The 20,802-nt window shown below is 40.0% G+C and overlaps 1 protein-coding gene across 2 annotated transcripts; it reads right to left on the bottom strand.

Moving 5' to 3' along the window:
- Window positions 1-651: 651 nt before the first annotated feature.
- adar (adenosine deaminase RNA specific) lies at window positions 652-19,737 on the bottom strand. 2 transcript variants are annotated; one of them, XM_061716888.1, is made up of 16 exons: window positions 19,627-19,737; window positions 14,903-16,586; window positions 12,802-13,106; window positions 11,740-11,926; window positions 10,617-10,807; window positions 10,018-10,153; window positions 9,614-9,843; window positions 8,422-8,578; window positions 7,218-7,386; window positions 6,928-7,021; window positions 6,689-6,805; window positions 6,404-6,531; window positions 6,093-6,275; window positions 5,820-5,932; window positions 5,313-5,440; window positions 652-3,965 (listed from the first exon to the last, which is right to left on the bottom strand). In XM_061716888.1, exons 2-16 carry the CDS (start codon window positions 16,454-16,456, stop codon window positions 3,641-3,643), a joined length of 4,017 nt encoding a protein of 1,338 aa, XP_061572872.1. In that variant the 5' UTR covers window positions 16,457-16,586; window positions 19,627-19,737; the 3' UTR covers window positions 652-3,640. The 2 variants fall into 2 exon arrangements, with proteins under 2 accessions (XP_061572872.1, XP_061572871.1); XM_061716887.1 differs by lacking the exon at window positions 19,627-19,737 and adding an exon at window positions 18,219-18,612.
- Between the last annotated feature and the right edge of the window lie 1,065 nt (window positions 19,738-20,802).

Genomic DNA, 20,802 nt, shown 5'->3' with positions numbered 1-20,802 from the left:
GGATAAAAGTCAACCGATCTTAAGGAAAATCATATTAAAAACAGTGTGTATTGAAAATGTATTAGCCAAAACAACCTGAAAGAGGTTTAACAAATTCTGACCAACACAACCTTAAATTGCCAAAAACATACATTTCAATGTACTATCAGTTGTTCCAATATCATAAATTCAGAATTCACAAGAAGAGTAACCATCACAACATCTTATCCATGTATATGGAGTCACCAAAGGCTCACATCATGCAGCCTGTCCTCATGCATACCCACAGCCTGCAGGCTTTAGATGTGCACTCATTTCCATCTGCTGATACTTTGGAGCACTGCAATGAGTGGTGTAATCAGATGGAAGCATCGTGAGGAAGAGTCCATGCTTTGAAAAAAATTACATCCTCTGCTTGCTCAAACTTTCTCGCAATAAAATCCCTCCCAGTCATTGCTTCAGAACCAGTGAAACCCGTAGCTGCGGCATGAATGAACAGTGAGAAGCTGAGGCATCAAAGGTCATTTTAGCAGCAGCCCTAACACTATAATCCATGTGACAACATCCCTCCCGTGTCATACAGACACCTTGATCCCCAAATGCTGCAAGTACACTTGTGAAGGAATGAAATGAACCAAATGAATGAACACATGACCAATTTTATTCTTTTAACCTTCAAAATTTATTGATTAAAAAAAATTATAGAACATTCGAGTCTAATTAAAATCACATGAAAAACATATACAAAGTTATTTTGGATGACTTACAAAATATATACACCTACACAAACACACGGCATTAAACTAAATGCATCAGTTTTGTATCCAGTGGTTTAGTGGGATCCAGAGGTCTCAGTTCATCTTGAAGTTTTTTAAATATTAAAATAAAAGCACTCTTTGAAAGGCAGAAACAATACTGTGCAAAAGTCTTAGTTATCCCAGTCGTGACATATTGTCAAAGTTATGAGCTCTACTTTTATTTTCAAGTCTCTTTAAGATGTAAACAGAAAATACAGCCGTCTTAAACCGAACTACAACAGAATCCTAATTAGTATCACTGCAAACGTCTAATATTAACTCCTTGAAGAGGGTTAAATCTGCACTTGGTTCTGAGGGAGGTCACATTAAATATCGACTCGTTTTATTTTGAACATTTTATGGTTTTACTTTGTGTTGATGCCGTCTAGAGGTTGAATGAGGTGGCCTTTTCTCTGGCATATAACGGTTACCACAAAATGGTCGAAACTTGGACAGCTGATGATTCAGCCAACTGATTAAGTGATTTAACTCTTAACATCATTGTATTTTCTGCTTTCATCTTCATCATGAGACAGAAAAACAAATGTGGATGGCCATGAAAAATGAAAATAAGGCAACTAGGGTTGAAAGACATTTGCAAAGCACTGAATGTGTAAATTGTGCTCTTCCGCAAGCTTAAAAATAAATTTTCCCCTCAAGACAGCAAGTTATATTTAAGCATTACGTTAAACAAAACTGCGTGACGCATCTCAGTGCCATCTTGCATAGTTTTTTTTGCATTTAAGAAAAAAAAACAAAAACAGTGAAAAAAGATGATCAAAATAAGAAATAAATAATGCACACACTTGCACTTTTCTGTATGCGAGCATTATTTAATACAAGCACTGGAGACTAAAACATGTGATAAATGAGCTTCTGACAGCAGACTGGGGTTTCTGGATCTCACTGTACATCTGTGTGTCCATGTATTTGTGTACACATTTATGCATATATTGCGTCATCCATTTAATTTGAGAAAACATACTTGTAAGACAACAAAATTGTCTGACCTGTGTGGTCTTTGGGAACTGACAAGTACCAAGACCTGCTGTTTAAAGAAAATATATAAAACAAAACAACATGCAGGACTGTTACAGGTTTTGAAGAATTTCTAGCAATATCTGCTACTGAGGAAAAAAATAGAATCAAACACTTGAAAACCATACAAGCCATAGGAACAGAAATATTGCACTGCTTAGAGGACGACATCAGCAGTTCTATGTAAAAGCTTTACAAGCACAGACGGATGGGGTTTAACGAAGCCTATTCTGCACTTTTGGCAATCATGACAACAACGAATGAAGATATAGATTTGTGACTTGAGTCAGTTTATATTTTTCTGCTGGTGTAAATTAGATGAGTCTGAATGGGGACGCAACAGTGTGAACTGAAAGTTAACTTTTAAATGTTACCAATATGCCACTCGTGACCATGTAAAAGTTACCTTTTGCCAGCTTTATGCCCGCTGTGTGATCTCTGTCAGATGCAGTCAGTACATCATAGACATAAGACTACGTTATAATCTGCTGTAATCATACATTTATTTTAATTCTGGCTATTGCATGCTACTGGTCTCCAGTTTAAGTGGTCTCCTCCCCTGGATTTTACTTCTCAAAGCATATCGATCAAAGCAAAACCGAGACTGGTCGTTATCAGAGGCATGGCTGTGCAACAGAAAGGTTAGCAATATGAATTACGAACAGGCAGCACGAATGCAGGAGTTCAAACGCACACGCAGCACGTACATCACACAGCCAGTGTAAAGCTGGCCTTGACTACAGTAATAGTTTATGTACACTGCTTTATCTACACTGCACAAGGCCTAAACCCAATGTTTACTCTTGACATCCGTGTGAAATGTTTCCTGCAGAGCATCCCAGTGTCAGCTCACCATCTTAAAGCAGAACAAATGTCTTTGTCATGTCTTTGTTACCTCTATCATAATGTCTACTGTAGCTAAATTCCTTGTTGCCATGTGACATATTACTGTAAAGGGTTGAAACCAGGACAGGAATCCAAAATTACTTTGGCTGGTTTCAACCAACAGCAGGGACAAGGGACCATGACAGAAACATGGCACTCCTTAAAACCAAATAATGAATATTTCTTTATAAAAAAAAAAGAAGAAGAAAGAAAAAAGAAGAACTAAAAACGCTATTTTACCATGGGATTAAAAAAAAACAAAAAACTATTGTGATGCTTTAAAAGCCTGCAATTACCTTAAAATAAAACATAGGAAGCAGAGCAACAACAGCTATCCACGAGAAGACACGACAACGCAGGGTCACATCAGGCTTAATTTCTACTAACAGGTCCAGTAATGTGATCGAGTGTTCATAGTAAAATAGGACAATGAACAGTGGTCTAACGAGAACAAATGACCTGGGTCCACTCCTCATTGACAATGTTCACAGAAACTGCAAAAGTGACTTTACACAGATTAATTAACAGTGGAAAAACGACTACATATGTCACACTTAACTGCTGAAGAAATCTGAAACTAACATTTGAATGCATATAACCAATTCACATACTACGATGACTCAGCCGAGCAGCAGTTTTCGCAACAGATGTTAACTGACTTCTTCTGTTTCCATGTTGTATTGCTCTTCTGTACACCAAGAGGATCTCTCTCCTTCACTGTTTGTCAACAGTGACCTTGTTCCTACTTCAGGCTTTGCCCTTGACTTCATTCTGTCCCTTTCCATCTCTCTGCAGCCTTCAACCATGTTCCAGTAGAAGACACAGTTCTGGCTGCCGGCTTTGCATTTATTTTCTTTAGACACAAACTTCCCCTTCTATGTACCCCCCTCCCCAACCCCACATAATATTACCATCTACTCAACAGAACGCCCTGCACTGATCTACGCCTCTGCCTGCTTGTACACCGCTGCACCTCCGTTCGTATTGCTTCCATTTCCCACTGGGATGTTTAAGCCGTTGTTTCTGGTTCCCTCTAGTGCCTCAAAACTCTTCTCTTCCAGGGGTTTGCTGATCCAGGCTCCGTAGCGGTGGGCACTGAGAGCTTGGAAAAACTGTTGCCTAGCAAGCTGGAACGTCGTGGCAGCCATCTTGGCCTGAGTGTAGGATGTCAGGGGGTAGAGATCAGCTCGGCCGCACTTCTGGCACAGAGAGCGGAACAGCCCGAACAGGTTGGACTTGGATACGCGGGACACCGCCTGTTTGTTCCTGGAGAGAAGACATTGTGAGCTTAGTATTGATGAAAAATGCAAAAACAAGATGACAGCTGGGGGAATAAAAAAACAGATCAAAACATCATGGTCTGTCTGGCACGGCACAAGCATCTCTGCTTTTATCAGTTTCTTATTTAACCTTTTCAGTGTCTTGATGCTCCGCCTTTTGGGCTGGATGAACATTTTGGTTATTTGGCAGTTACTGATGAATAAAATTCACTACTACTATTTTGGTTGATATAAAATAAAAGATTTTGTTGGTCGTCTATAGTGTGGTGGATTCATTGAAACCGTTTTCTCCAGAATCAATGGTGATTAAAATAAGTGATTAATGTTAAATATGACCTAAATCCTATATTTTGGATGATTTTAATTGGGTTATTTAAAGTAAAACAACTCAGCTGGATGAATTAAAAAAATGATGGTTAAATAAAACAAAGCTGATACTTGGTAAAGTATTTCTTTAATTAAATTTGTGTATTTATTCATGGTAATTTAATACAAAAAATTATTCTTTAAAAGTAACACTGCTGTCAACCTGAAGTTTTCTAAAGACCCCATGAACGAGCACGGAGGCTACAAGGGAAAAGCTTTTGTTGATAAATAGGATTAAAACTGTTTGTTTTTTCTGTTTAAATATGAAATTATAAATGGATTCCAATATAATAATGATTTGTTGCTTTGCAACTGGACCAAGATGTCAGGACGCAAGTGATCAACCATAAAATGTCTGAATTCAGTGAATTCTTGTTGACAATGTCAGCACATCTGTTCAAAACTGGATCTAAGTCAAGATCATGTATAAATGTTCTACCAGAAAAGTGACTTGAAAAATAGAAAAAGTAAAAATAGGTAATGCCCAATGTTATAAAGTAGCAAAGTCAAAGATAATATAATCTTGTTTGAGTGAACTCGAAGCATCATTTGACATGATAACATCCATCAAGATCCCTGAGGTTAAGTTGTTCTAAAGAGAGAAAAGGGCTATTTGTAGTACAAGCTGATGTGCAGGACTGGTCATGGGTTCCTGGAAATGTTCTGTTTCAATTACTCCAGCACAAAGTTCAACACACCCTTTACTTGTTTCTATATATTTGCCACCCAGAGATGAAATACTGAACCATTTGGTGATAAAGACATTTGTTTAAATCAGTCCATTTCATCTATTCTGCACACACACTGTTTATATAACTGAATTGTCCCATTTCAGTTCTTTGATGTTCAACTATTTTGCCACATAAATGTAAAAGGACAGATAACATCAAATGAAGAAGCGATCAAACCAACAAGACTGACATTATGAAAAACAGGCTTTAGTAAGGTGACATAATATTGTACATACCCATCTAGCTTCCCCTTGGTCCCGTCCAGCACCTCCACATTGTGCTGGTCTGGAAAGCTCCAGTTCACACTGGACTCCTTGGTCTTGCCTGTGTGACGTGTAGAGTCATACACACTCACCCGGCCCACCTACAGTCCAGGTGTGGGAGAGAAATCACACTTTGTTCAACTGTGCTAATTTGCTGCAAGGCTGCAATTCCAAAACCAGCTCTGTAATGGGCATTAGTGATACCAAGACCATGTTAGAATGAGGTTGAATCAAGGAGCAAGATGAATCATGTGTAACCATCAGCTCTTGTTTATCCGCCATTTTTTTCTGTTGGTGTGACAAGGACCCACCTGCTTTGTGTTAATTGATGGATGTGCCCAATTTACATAGGACAGGCTAATAAAATGGATGTGCAGGTACAGATAGGAATGCTTGCAGCGTGATTAATTAATTCAATGAGAATGACCTTCATTTTTCAGTTTCATACTCATGTTTAAAATCAAACACTTGTGTATGTACCTCTGGGTGGTTCAGCTTGAAGGGACTGGGGAGACTCTGGGCGAAGGCGTCCCCATCTCTGGAAAGCCGACAGCAGACAGCACGTGTCAGGTGACCATGACTGTACAAATAGCCTGGAAGATCAGAACAGAGAGTGCATGTTGTAAAACAGAAGTTCAAGTCGAGAACAAATGCCAATGTGGGAGTTTATCGTTCAGATCGTTCAAAGACATTAAATCTCATGAATAGTAAACCGTCTGAGATGATGACAGTCTGCTAAGCATTATGATTTACCAAGTGTGATGGACTTCAGGTAAATGGGGTGGAGAAAATGAGTGAGCAGTGCCCCCTGGAGGCCGAGCACGTTCCAGCGCATGATCTTGTCGCTGCAGCTCATGGTTCGCAGCCTTTCTCCATGTTGGATACCGTCCCAGGTGGGTACAATGGCACTTGACTCCACTGGGATGGTCCCCTCGCCTGGAAACAGCAACAATATACACACCCGAACCATTGCTAACGGACCAAAATATGTAAATTACTGCTTCCACACACATTTCACAACATTAAATCGATGAAGCTGAGCGCATGCAAGTCTGAAGTCTCACCATTCTCCACTTTGGTGCGAAGCTTGCCCTGCTTAGCATTCTCAAATAAAGGCTGGTGGTCCTGGTTTTCATCTCCTGCCTCACTGCAAGATTTATCAAACAGTGCGCCATCCCCACATGGAGCCGTGCTACGGATGAAAGACGTACAGACATAAAGTACTGATGTGATTCAGACCAAAATGACAGCTACTCGGACTAGAAAAAGAAACAAGGGTGGACTGGACAGATTGGGGGAAAAGGGGGAGGAGGTAAGCTAAGAGACAAAAAAACATCTGACAGTCTTACCTGATGTAAAGGTGAAAGGTAATGTCAGATTTGATCCGTAGTTTGTTCTCCTCTGCTGGCTCAAATATACTGTCATCTGCACCCTCAACGTGCTTGAGCAGTTCGTTATACAGAAACCTGAGAGGAGAAAACAGGGATTTAGACAAATAATATCATCCAGATTCGGGCTAAGGGAGGAAGAAGTATCCTCACAAACAAACAGGAAAGACTAATAAAAGGAACAAGATATCAATTCCTACCGAATAAATCCTCTCCTTGAGATGATTTCAGCGTGGCAATCATTAACAGTGTCGCCTTTAAGGCTCAGCTCCTCCCCTTTGACACAACGATTTCCTGAGAGAAAAACCAAAGACACATTGAATGTCCAGGAACACAACGCTTCTAGGTTCTGCAGTAACCCAGTTCTGTTTCAGCTTCGTGACTGCACGTCTCCAAGCGCAGGATATAATGTAACTTTAACAGCAATAAACAAAAATAAAAACATCCAACAACTCTCTGAGGTAAACTTCCAAACAAAACATATATGTACCAGTTCCAAGGCTGACTACGGTGCCCAGGCCTTCGCCTCTCCTCATGATGATGGTGGCCAGGATCTTGCGTCCAAGAAGACTGTGTTGGATACGGGTGGTCAGGGCGTTGAAACGCTGGTGACTCAACATTGCTATCTGGTCATGCAAAGTGCTGCCACTGACTGGGAGCTAGAATTAGGGAGGTAAAAAAAAAAGACATTTTAATTTCTTCACATCAATCAAGCTTCTTCATGTATTGGACACACATTTATCCTTCATGCCATGATAGGCCGAGCTATTCAAGGACAGAGACAAACGACAACTCACTTTCACTCGTGTTCAATTTGGATTTTTCGATCAACTTATCATGCGTATTTGTATAGAGAAAGCAGAGAAAACACCCAGAAGTAAATGAGAAATGCAAACTCCAAAAAGGAGGGTCCTCCCTTATGATCCAGGTCCTGCTCGAGGTTTCTTCCTCATAAAAGGGGAGTTTTTCTTGCCACTGTTTGGTTTAAGGTTTTTCTCCCACTAGGGGAGTTTTTACTGCCATTGTTTAACTAATAATTGCTCAGGGGTCATGTTCTGCATCTCTGGAAAGAGCCTAGAGACAACTTCTGTTGTAGTAGACGCTGTATAAATAAAATTGAACTGAATTGAATTAAAATAAAAGCCTAAGCTGAGATTCCAACAGCCTTCTGTGAGGGAGGCAGAGTGTATAAACCAGATGCTTTACATTTGTACGTCTTCTGATCTGGCGAGCCGCAGATGGTGGACATTTACCAATGTAAATCGTCTAGTTGCGCCTTTGCATGTGTTGAGCAGGCAGTGACGACTTTATAGCAAGCTTTTTCACCAACAATTCAAACACATTACTTCTCATCATCTCTTGATGTTTGTTGTGAAACCGTAACGACACTGATGTCTATGCTATTTTATTGCAAGTCATATTTCAGTGATCACAATTTGTAAATGTACATTAATGGAATTTGCTGTTATTTAACGAAGACACAAAAGAGGTGGTTTCTTGATCATCCTGTACATATTTAATGTTGATTAGTTTAAAAATTTAACATTTGGTATTTCTTCGCTGAAGAAATTATTTTATTCCATCATAAAATCCTTTAATCCAAAATTGAGCTTCAGAAAGCTCCTCTGAAGATGTTTGAATTTCAGCTTTCAAAATAAATGATTTCACATTTTTAACATTTTAATAGTCCCTACCTCATTGGGGATAAGCTCGCCAGTGCGTGCCGCCTTCTCGGCTTCTCCAATCAAAACCCGGAGAGCAGCATCCGCTGCTTCCTGCTTTCCCTGTTTTTTGTTGGAGGCACAAACTGGAGGAAACCAGCGTCCGCCCAGCTTGGCCTGGTAGGTGAACCTGAGCAGCAGGGGAAAAGAAAACAGGAAAGAGGAGGCATTGAATGGGCTTTCACTCTTACGGCTACTAATAAAGAAAGGACATTTTGCTTAGTATAATCAGGTGTTGCAAGCACAACCAAATAAAGTTACATTTTCACATTAATTACAAGGAAACTTTATGTTAAGCATACTGTAATGTAGGGCTGGGCTTTTATGACCTCATATCAAAATCATGATTAATTACTTAATTAGTTTGACATCAAGGCCGATCATTGAACAATTAATTTGAGATTAAACCCCCTCCCCATTACTTTAATTATTATTATAATAATACCATGTGCTACACAGCTCAAGTCTAGTTAATGAAATTGTAGACGGGGGCCGGTCAAAAGTCAAAGTGGGCCGTTTTGAACAATGGAGGAAAAAACTCATCAATGCCGTCTTCCACACTGAAGTTCACCTCTCTGCCTGAACTTCTGATGAACAGAATGCATCCAAAAATGAGGGTCGGCAGATCGCTGGAAAGCATTGATGATCCCGGACCATTAGGACAGCATCATGCGCTGCCGCAATGCTGCCGTGTGGCGATCGGGGGATTGTGTGCTGATGCAACAAGCTTAAGTGTTGAAAAAAGTTAGTGATTTTACTTTCACTCAGTAAAACTTTCTGCACTGTTTTAATTTGACTTTGTTTTGTTCTATATCCACTTCAGCAAATTCAAAATGTGCTCAAACGACAGACAGCGTTTTTCTTTGGTAAAATCTTGTTCACTCGTCTCCGCAGAGTCACGTGACTGCAAACACAGCTCTGGTGAGAGTATGTTTTCAGGGCAGTACATGAACACACAGACAAAGTTGGGACGGCAATAACAGGCGAAAAAAGACAAAATAACCGACATGGGGCAAGTTTACGTTGGCTATAGGTTTAAAATGTCGATTTCAATTAAATTTAGATTAATTGTCCAGCCCTACAGTAATGAAACTGTAACAGATCGTTACACCTAGTGTGTGTATATAATCTGTGCACTGTGTGCATCCGTGCACCTCAGACTTACTTTGGATCATGTGGGGGTCCAGATTGGCCCACCAGGCGGATCTCGGCAGCAAAGCCCCGGGCTCTGGCATATTCCAGAAGACCTGACACTGCGTTGTTGTTCAGGTGATTGATGAGGTCCCCAACGCCGGCTTCATGGGCCGCCCGCAACTCATCTACGGTTAGAGGAGGGCATGTTGGCCCAGAGGAACCCCCTTCACTATCAGTCGAAGGGCCCAGGGGCAAGTGAGGCTAGAGAAGATAAATTGAGAGGGTGTGGGGTTCAAAGAATCTGAATAACTGAGCGAGGACATCAAGGGCTAAAAGTTGGGGAGAGAGTTGTTTCCTATTCCATTTGTTTCATAAACAACTTCTACCACTTCCAAACTGACAGATGCAATTTAAACTCTGCTTCTAAGTCTTTACCTTGTTGACCTGCAGTTTTCCACCAGCCATTAATTCTTTGACAGCTTCTTCTGCTGCCAACTGGCGGGCTGCCTTTTTACTTGGAGCGGAGGCCTCTGCAAACAAACTCTCTCCAACCTTCACTCTGTACATGAACCTGAGCACAGGACAGAGAAGGTGAAAAGGATGTAAGAGAGAGGAAGGTAATTATTTTTGGTCTGTAACTGAGATTGTGCACTTGGCTCACTTTGGTAAGTTACTACGTCCTGACTTTACACTTTGATAGATGAGCAGACGAGACAGGGTCACAATAAATCTACTACCTGTGGTGCAGCGATGGTCAAGACAAAGTCCACAAAGTAATAGGACAAAAACACAAGTGTACAGTATTTGCTAGCCAAGCAGTTGCCCCAAAGGTTAGATTTAAAAGGAAAGGGCCAAAAAACAGAGATGGTATTGTGTCTTTGTCAGATGATTACAGCGTTGACGGTGGGATAAACAGAAAAGGCTATTTCTCGAAGGCAGAAATGTACGCACACAGGAAACTAAACCCGGCACATACAAAGTCGGAGAAGGCATCTAAAAAAGGACAGATACATAGGATGTGAAGTAGCAAGCACCTTGGGTCATGTGGTGGGCCTGCCTGCCCAGTGATGATGAATTCGATGGGGTTCCCCGTGCGCTGGCTGTACTCCATCAGGACAGACACTGGATTCTTCCCACCGGGCAGAGAGCGGGACAGGGGCTGGCAGGGTCCCTCTACCATTCCTTCCACAACACTGGAACCCCCCCCTACAGTCTCAACAGACCTCTGGCAGAGAAGGAGACAGAATACATTACATCACATGCATTTATAGAGACTGTGTTTACCTGAGATGTTAAATTAGGTATTCTTCACAAACGTTGTCTGAACCTGCGTAGTTAAACCTCTATTAACAACTCCTCTTCCAGTGCTTAATATCCTGCATGTCCTTTAACAAACTCTGACTAACCACAGAGCAAAATGTGGCTAAATTTGACCTGTTCAGGTCATTTTTTTTTAATTAAAAAAAAAACATTTTTTTATTTGACTTATATGGGTGTAGGGTGGGAGATATGGACCAAAAGTCATATCTCGATATTTTCTAGCTGAATGGCAATACTCGATATATCTCGATATTTTCTCCGTGCCATAATTGGGGTTTCCCCCAAAGCATTATAGCATAGCATCTCTGTTAGCTTCATTTTTTTCCTGAGGCAAACCCTTAAAAAACAGTCAGTTTTAATACAAAGCCTCGTGCCAAATGTCACACAGGTTCCTTTATTAACAGAGGTCTGCACAATATCAAAATGTATAAAACAAATGAAATAAAAATAAACTGCCTGCATATATAGAATAAAAATGCTTCTTTGAATAAAATAAAACAAATATCCTTTTCCTGCATAACAATTAAATAAATATACATAAAATAAAATACACTGTACAATTAATACAGTGTAGACAGTAACAGGCAGACTTTTCAACTGAGGTTGATAGTTGTGCAAATAACAAAGCATTTGTGCAAATCTCAAATAAAACATTCAAGTCAATTTGTCACAAAATAAGCTATATCAAAATTATTATTATTATTTATTTTTTTTTTTAAATCGATTGTCTTGTACCATATCGCGTTTGAAAATATATCGATATATATTAAAATCTCGATATATCGCCCAGCCCTATATGGGTGCGTTATTTTTTTCCACAAAGATAAAATAACTAACTTGTAGTATGTCCATCACTTGGTCCACGGTGCCTGCATTTCCCTCGTCCGCTGTCCCCGTCCCTCCCTGCATCTCTTCAATGAGAATACGCAGAGTGGCCGCAGCAGCATCTTTTTTAGCAACCTTCTTACTCGAAGCTTCTGCGATGGGAAACAGCCTCCTGTTTAGCATTACCTGCATACGGAATCTGAACAGAGTAGAAAAAAAACATACATATAGATGACACACTGATGTGAAAAACTGGTTTAATTTGGCACCTTGATCGTAATCTCTTCCTGAGGTCAGTTGAGCAGTATATGATACGTTATTAGGGCTGGGCGATATGGACCAAAAGTCATATCTCGATATTTTCTAGCTAAATGGCGATACTCGATATATATCTCGATATTTTTTCTGTGCCTTAATTGGGGTTTCCCCCAAAGCATTATAGCATAGCATCTCTGTTAGCTTCATTTTTTTCTGAGGCAAACCCTTAAAAAAAACAGTCAGTTTTAATACAAAGCCTCGTGCCAAATGTCACACAGGTACCTTTGTTAACAGAGGTCTGCACAATATCAAAATGTATAAAACAAATGAAATAAAAATAAACTGCCTGCATATATAGAATAAAAATGCTTTTTGAATAAAATAAAACTAATATCCCTTTCCTGCATAACAATTAAATTAAAATACACTGTGCAATTAATACAATGTAGACAGTAACAGGCAGACTTTTCCACTGAGGTTGACAGTTGTGCAAATAACAAAACATTTGTGCAAATCTCAAATAAAACATTCAAGTCAATTTGTCACAAAATAAGCTATATCAAAATCATAAAAAAAAAAAATATATATATATATATATATATATATATATTTTTTTTTTAAATCGATATAAAACGATATTGTCTCGTACCATATCGTGTTTGAAAATATATCGATATATATTAAAATCTCGATATATCGCCCAGCCCTATACGTTATCATTTTAAAATAACAATTAGATTAATAAAGACTAACTTACATTACCGCTTGTATTAAACATAACCTTATACAAAAGGGTAGATGATAAAAAGCACTAACCTAGGGTCATGAGAAGGTCCTGATTGGTCCAGAAGCAGGAACTCACAGTTTTGGCCCAGATACTGGGCATACTCCATGAGACCACTGACAGGATTCTTCAGTCTCACCTCCTGTAATTTGGCCCACAGATTCTGGGGAGGTGGAGCAGCTACTGACACAGCGACGGTTCCCATAAAATTAGTTTTCGTTGTCGACCATTTATCAGCATCTGTCTGTTTGCGAATAGTGTTGAGAAATTCTGGGATTTCATCACTGGCCCATTGTTCCTCGTTCATCTCTTTGTCTCCACACAAGGTTAAGGAAGGCTGGTAAATGGTAGGATGGGACAGAGAGAAAAAATACAAGATAACAAAATTAGAAAATGTGTTTAATCTTCAAGGGTGTAAGCATTAGATAAAAAATAAACCAAGAAGACTGCCTAAATGTTTTGTGAGGAGGTGTGTCTTTTAAAACTAACTTAAATCTAGGGCTCCACTTGATGCACATCGTTACAAGTAATTGTGCCAACTTTTTTTTCAATAATTGTATTTTCCTGGCGCATTTCACAATTTTCCCAGAAACGGCGTTCCTTTAACGATATCTTTCTAGTCTATTTTTGACGGATGCTGCATTGACCACCACAGACTAGGCGGGTCAGGTCGGGCCAGTCATGGGATCACTAAAAAATTAGATGCAAACTTCCAATAATAGAATGTTAGAGCTCATAATAACCAAACTCACCCATTTTCATGTTAGAACTGTAGTGAAGGTTTTTAAATCTATAATGTTATACATTTTAAGGCATTTTGTGTAAGTGTAAGCTTAACATGGACATCCATACACACAAAATTGTGTCTGAACCAATAACCTTAAGCATTGCAGGATCTGCAGCTTTAGCTTTTAAAATCAGTGCTTTAAATAAGGCTTTCCCAGCCTCTGCCTTAAAGGCTGGGGGTCTGTGCCCTGACTCTGATGTCCAGGCATCTGTTGAAATAAACATGGTGTTACCAGAAGCTTGTTGAATGTATTGTTCCCCATTTAAGTACCAGATCTGAAACTGTAAGTTTTAGTACCCACTAACTTGCATCATAGTTATATCGCTGCATTACTACATCAATCTAGCCAGTAGCATAATAAAGCCAGAACTCAACCGGTCAGAGAAAACAAGAGCTTCAGCTGTAGGGAATACACTTTGTTATTTATACATTTTGAATAAAGTAAGACAGCAGAAAGGAGACAATCTGAAAATCATCTGCAAAGGTTTTGATAGTTTAACTTTAAGGTCAATGACTGAGTTATTAGATCAGAAATTACAAGTGAAACAGATGATTTATCCAGACTGAATACGAGTCATGCAATATACTCTGTTTTGAGCAATTTAAATGGACTGAATAAGCAGTAAATACAGTATTAAAAAGAGATTACAGAACCCTGAGAGTACTCTAGTGATAGAGATGTACATAATGAAGCTTGGTGGTAACAGGGGAACAGGCTAAAATTGCCTGGCCTTTCCCTGGTTATATAATAGTGCTCTAAGCACACATTGTTGTAAATCTCACCTTCAGATGGTCAACCGGAAGTAGCAGAAGTGGAAAAAAAAGGAAATCATTTTAGCGTCGCTGATTTTAGGATGGTTCGCAAAAAATAAAATATCATCCAAACTTTCGAGTTAATTCGAGCACAATAAGCTCATGAAGAAATAAGAAACGCTGTGAAAATAATTGACTACTCTGGCTAAGCTGCTAAGAAAGTCAACTTGTTTTTAATGCGTGTTTCTTCCTTTTTAATAACCAGTCTTGTCCGCAGCCTTCACAACTGGTTTATAAAGACTATGTTCACGGCGTTGCAGTTTTAATAGGGGGTCATAAAATGTTAGATTACGTAGGGAAAACCCAAATCAAAAACGAAACATGGGTCATAAAATGGACGTTTAAGTTTCGATTTAATTTCTGTGGAAAACTTAAGTTTGTGATGTGCGTTACGTGATTTAGAAGCGAGTAGCTGAGCCAATGGGAGACCGTTCCCGTCCAAGGACGTCCTCCCAGCCAGAGGAGACATCCCATAATCACATCGATCCCCACGTTAAAAATAACTACTAGGCTAAAATTGAAACTTAACTTACCTCATTGCTTTGACTATGCCCTGGCACTGAATCCTCCGTTGGTAGCAGTAACTCAAGGCCTGGTATATATGGCGGTGACGGCCCCACGATGGAGACCCCTCCATCCTGACCTTTGCCCTCTTCCACCTCCATCTGACTCCCCACAGCCGGGGTACCTTGTGCAGCTTTCAGGCTTCTTTTCATCCTCTCTCTTCTGTGATCGGAGAGCTTCCATTTGGGAGGGTTGAAGTCACTGTCTTTAACAACTTCACCTTGCTTTTCCAGATCATGAAGGGTGGGATTGACCTGCTTAGATGTTTTAAGGTCAACGTTTTTTGCTATGACGAGAGCAGTTGCCGCCTCGGATTCTAGGAGATATTGCAAAATTTTCTCTTTCAGGTCTGCCATCATAGCAAAGTTAAGTTCCTGATCAGGTGAACTATTGGAGCTGGGAAATATGTTCCTGTGGTGACAATCTTTTGCTGAAGACTGGGATTCCTCAGAGTCAGATGACTCCAACGAGGAACAGTTAAACGAACTGGATTCTGTGTCAGAGTCTTCTTCTTTGCACGGTCCCTTTTTTTCAGTTTCTCTGTCAACTGTGGTTTCACGTATTTGTGGACCTTTGGTACTGGTGCTCAAACTAGAAGACGGTCTTTGTACTTCTGAGACCCAACCTTTCTGAACCTGAATGGGTTCTTGGTAAAGAGTCCACTCAGGTGGGAGGAGTCCTTGCTTGGAGGCTTTCTGTGACCGTTCCAAAGCGTAGAGAGCCTTGTTGACTATCTTCTTTGGCAAATGCAATTTTCTGGCTAATGCTTTAGCTGAAATACTCTCCTGATGTGACAAAACAGCCAAAGCTCTGTACACTTGGTCCTGTATATCAGGTGTAAGAGTTATACTACCTTTAGAATATCTCAAGTTTCCTGAGCAGCTTGAGAAAAAATGTCTGTCAAACCTTTCTCCTCCTCCACCGAGTTTGACTTGATTAAGAGCCAATCTCTGAAAATTGTCACATAGAGTATTTGCTTGGACACATGATTGTCTGCTGGAGTGCTGGCTGTTTGCGTGTCGTGGGCCAGAAATGCTTTGCGTACCAGAAGGGTATGCAGAGCTCTGGTTTTGCTTATAGCAACCTCTGCCCCTGGGGCTGCTGTTTGGGTCTGAGTATCTACTATACCCTGATTGTGGCTGGTATAATGAACTAGATCCCTGTGCGTTTCTTCTGAACTGTGGTCCCTCACAGTTCTGCCCTCTGAGAAACTCTACCTGTTTCTGATGGAATGAATTGGGAACTGAACTGATGTTGCGATTGTCAATCTGTGAACTATTAGGGGACACGTTAATGTGGTTTGGTAAAGGGGGAGCAGAGGGGATGAGAGGAGGTGGGGACTGCAAGGGCACTACAGGCCGGACAGCACTGTTATAGTAATTTAGATTTGGGATCTGCGACGGATCAGCTCTTGGGAAGGGTGGGACTGGGCCAGGTCTGTAGAAATTCTCCTTGGGCTGCAAGTGGGGTGGTGGATGCCGATTATAATATTCCTTGAAAGGCCCTCCTCTACCTCTGCTCATAGCGCAGGGGTTGAGAGCAAAGGAGGCCGGTACAACTGGCTCTGCAGCTTCAGTATCACTGTATGTCCTCCAACACCAACAGAATAACCTGACAAGGTGTCAGGACAGGATAGTTGCACAATGATAGCACCTGAAATACAAACAGAAGGCAAAGTCAGGAGTAAATATATACAAGGACAAAATTACAGTAACATGGTTGACGTGGAAGCAAGCGGAAGGGTAGGAAAGTGTTATCCTAGTCGACAACACAAGTTCGGGATCTGCTGGCAACCCTCCAACCCACTCAAGTGTCCTTGGATAAACCAGGATATATACAAGCAGCAGGGCAGGGGGGCTGTTTTTTTGGTTATGCTGTGCTGCTACTGTCCTGAAAAGCAGCATACAACAAAATGGACAATAAAATATCTGAAGATCAGAAAGTTAAAGATGATTTCAAGCTCGGATCCACGATGATACTGCTGATGTTGCTGAACATATTTTCAGATTATAAACTCAATCAATTTGCAAGGATACTGCAGGGTAACATGCCATCTCTCCCTCTCACTCTGAAACCAAATCCCAGCGTAAAAGGAAACTGATTAATAATTCAGACATACTTGGGACTATTCTGTATTGTTTATGGCCTTACACATTATTGCCGAGTCTGGATATGTGGCAGAGCATAAGACTGAGACAGTTAGGTAGACAAAAAGAGTGGAAAACTGTAAACGTCAGACAGTACCTCACAAAACAAACATCCAAACCAAAAGAATTAATATATTTATATGTACATTTTAATCTGGACAGTTCAGAATTTCAAAATCCTCAGACACAAAAATTGATTTTGCCTCAAGTGTCATACAACAATCAGTAATGCCTGTATCACTCAGACTGACAACAAGGGGACACCCAACACCGAGTCAGGTTTCATAGCCGCTGGTCCAGTCAGCAGCTCTGGTGTCACATACAGCCGAGCCGTCCCAAACACTGCCACATTAATAGAGAACACCAGTGTTGGTTCATCACAGTAATAAGACCCGGCATGGCTGGTAGCTCTGGGCCAAACTGGGCTGGAGTTGACTTCTTCTGACACTGATTCAAGGCAACATTAAACAGCCAAAAAAACAACTCTGTACATGTCTGATTTAAGCTTCTCTAAGGCTGCCTGGGCAGGCATGTGGACATGCCTATCCATATGAGATGTGATGAACAGACTTGTCTACACACCCTATGTTGTTATTCAAAAATAATAACAAAAAACAAGACTAGAGCAGCGAAAACAAAACGCGCAAAAGCCTCCATTCCTCCTTTGCTTTATTATTAGTATTGCAAATAGTTGAAATAGAACTTGCCTTTCCCTGGTTATATAATAGTGCTGTAAGCACACATTGTTGTAAAGTTCTTTATTTTCTGTGATGCAATTAAAAAAAACAAAAATGTCATACATTCTGGATTCATTACAAATCAACTGAAATATTGCAAGCCTTTTATTATTTTAATATTGCTGATTATGGTTTACAGCTTAAGCTTAAGATTCCCAGAATATTCAAATTTTTGGAGATAGGATATTTGAGTTTTCTTAAGCTGTAAGCCATGATCAGCAATATTAAAATAATAAAAGGCTTGGAATATTTCTGTTGATTTGTAATGAATCCAGAATGTATGACATTTTTGTTTTTGTAATTGCATTACAGAAAATCACAATATTCAAATTTTCTGAGACAGTCCTGTAAAATAGTGCTGCATTTACTGGGCTGTAAGCACACATTGTTGTAAATCTCACCTTCAGATGGTCAACCGGAAGTAGCAGAGATGGAAAAACAAGGAAATAATTTTAGCGTCGGTGCTTCTACTTAAACAGGCTCGCAAAAAATAAAATATCATGCAAACTTTCGACTTAATTCGAACACAATAAGCTCACGAAGAAATAAGAAAAGCTGTGAAAATAATTGACTACTCTGGCTACGCTGCTGAGAAAGTCAAACTTGTTTTAAATGCGTGTTTCTTCCTCTTTAATAACCAGTCTTGTCCGCAGCCTTCACAACTCGTTTATAAAGACTACGTTCACGGCGTTGGAGTTGTACAAGGGGGTGATGAAATGTTACATTAACTTAGACAAAAGCCAAAGAAAGAAAAATGAAACATGAGCTAGAAAATGGAGGTTTAAGTTTCGATTTCATTTCTGTGGAAAATGTAAGTTTGTGGAGTGGTCACGTGATCTAGCTGAGCCAATGGGAGAGCAAGGACGTCCCAGAATCACATCGATCCCCGTTAAAAATAAACCAAAACGGGTTAAAACCCGACTGTGGTAGAAATGCGATACATTTCGGAAAATACAAATATTACAACGTGGTTTTCAGCTTTATTCTGATACCTGGATGTAGTTAATAGGATTGTAATTAAACAGCAAATTACAACAGTATAACCGCCTTTTCACGCGTGGCACGTTCTGCATCACCATTTATATTTAAACAATGACTCCTAATTTTTATTTTTATTTATTTATTTGCACAATGACAACAGTATTTTATTTTATTTTATCATACAAGGACAAATAATTTGTGCAGGAGAGGAAAAGCCCGAAGGGCTTATAAAAAATCCTCCCCCTCAATACAAAATCACCAAAACAAATTAATCAATAGTCATCCCTAATGGGATATCAGTCAGTTAAAATTACGGTTAAGTTAATTTAAAAGCGTCAGGTGATTCTATGTTGTTGAAGTCAATTTTTTTGTGTAAACATAATTAATAAGGCTAAATCAAACACAATCTCAGTTCATTTGTCTTCTTATATCCCTCGCATGGAGGGAACATCTTAAATGTTACACTATATTATCTTGCAAGCAAGCATTTATTTGTATTGCTCTGAAATCAAGAGAAGTGGCGTTAAAACGTGTGATTTAAGTTTTAAACTAAAAAAGAAAAAGAAAAAGCAGAAAAAGCAACTTAATTCGCTACAAGTTAGACACACGTGTATTTTTAAATGGGTGTAGAAGGTCTAAAATGCTACGTTTTGCAGGTTTTAAACGGGAACCCCGGAGCAACGCTGCGATCACGCGTGCAGCTGCTTAGCCCGTTAGCTCCGCAGCCGCAGCTGCAGCAACAACCCGCAAAAACCCGCACCGTGGGGCCATCTAAGGCCAGACTAACACCCTCCCGGGGGGTTTACAAACACCAATATAACCGCTTACCAAAGCTGGTGGGGCTCCACCGCCGCGTGTCGGTGTTCTCAGGTACAAATATTAAATAGGTGAAAGAATTGATGCTCGGCTGGGATGTTGATGTGACGCGCTGGTCTGCGACGGCAGCGACTCCGCGTCTCATGTGAGTGACGCGTCACCGCGGGCAAGGTTCCGATACTGTTCAGCGGCCTCCTTCCTTCCCGCGCTTAATACCGGTGTCGTGCCAAAAAGTGATTGCCTGCCAGAATCTGAATTCACCATTTTTCAGCTGAAAATGGGTCTATTTACCTGCCAAAAATTGATTGAAGACCAAATACAGCAAATGAAATGTTGTTTCTACCTAAATATGATTTGATCTCATTCTTGAGCTTCATAATATAAACACTACAGCTCACAGGATTGCTTTTAACTCTTTTAAAGGACCATTACAACACAAAATAGGCATTTTCACCTGCCAAAAATTGATTGAAGGCCAAATACAATTAATGAAAGGTTGTTTCTACCTAAATATGATTTGATATCATTCTTGAGCTTTATAATATAAACACTAGATCTCACATAATTGCTTGTAACTCTTTTAAAGGACCACACAAAATAGGCATTTCACCTGCCAAAAATTGATTGAAGGCCAAATACAGTTAATGAAAAGTTGTTTCTGCCTAAATATGACTTGATCTCATTCTTGAGCTTCTTAATCTGAAAATCTGACGGTTTATCGCTATCGCTCAATGGGCTGCTGTGCGCGCTCCCGCGGCCAGAAATCAGAAGAAATCAGATTCTGGCAGGCAATCACTTTTTGGCACAACACCTGCCTACCGCTGGTACACTGGGACATTTAAAACACTGAGATTCAAAATAGTTATTGCATTGTTTCCCCCCGATCTGAAATATACAAGAATTAACCAAATTGGAAAAAACAAAGTTTATCATCCATCCATTTTCTATACCTGCTTTATCCTTTGCAGGGTCACACAGGTAGGGTTGCCACCTTTCAGAAATAGAAATAAGGGACACCCCGATTTCAGCAGCGCAGGCGCCAAAAAAAGACATCCCCAAAACTTCTAAAATGCATAGAAATGTATTTATTTTATATGAAAAAACAAAACGCTTTGATTTAAAGTTTAAAGTGCTAATAGCATTGAACATGCATGACTGTACAGCCAAACATACTAGCAACTGAAATAG

This window comes from Cololabis saira, chromosome 3, assembly GCF_033807715.1.
Source record: "Cololabis saira isolate AMF1-May2022 chromosome 3, fColSai1.1, whole genome shotgun sequence".
Classification (NCBI taxonomy): domain Eukaryota; kingdom Metazoa; phylum Chordata; class Actinopteri; order Beloniformes; family Belonidae; genus Cololabis; species Cololabis saira.
The sequence above is the reverse complement of the archived record's forward strand: the minus strand, read 5'-3'. Positions and strand labels throughout refer to the sequence as shown.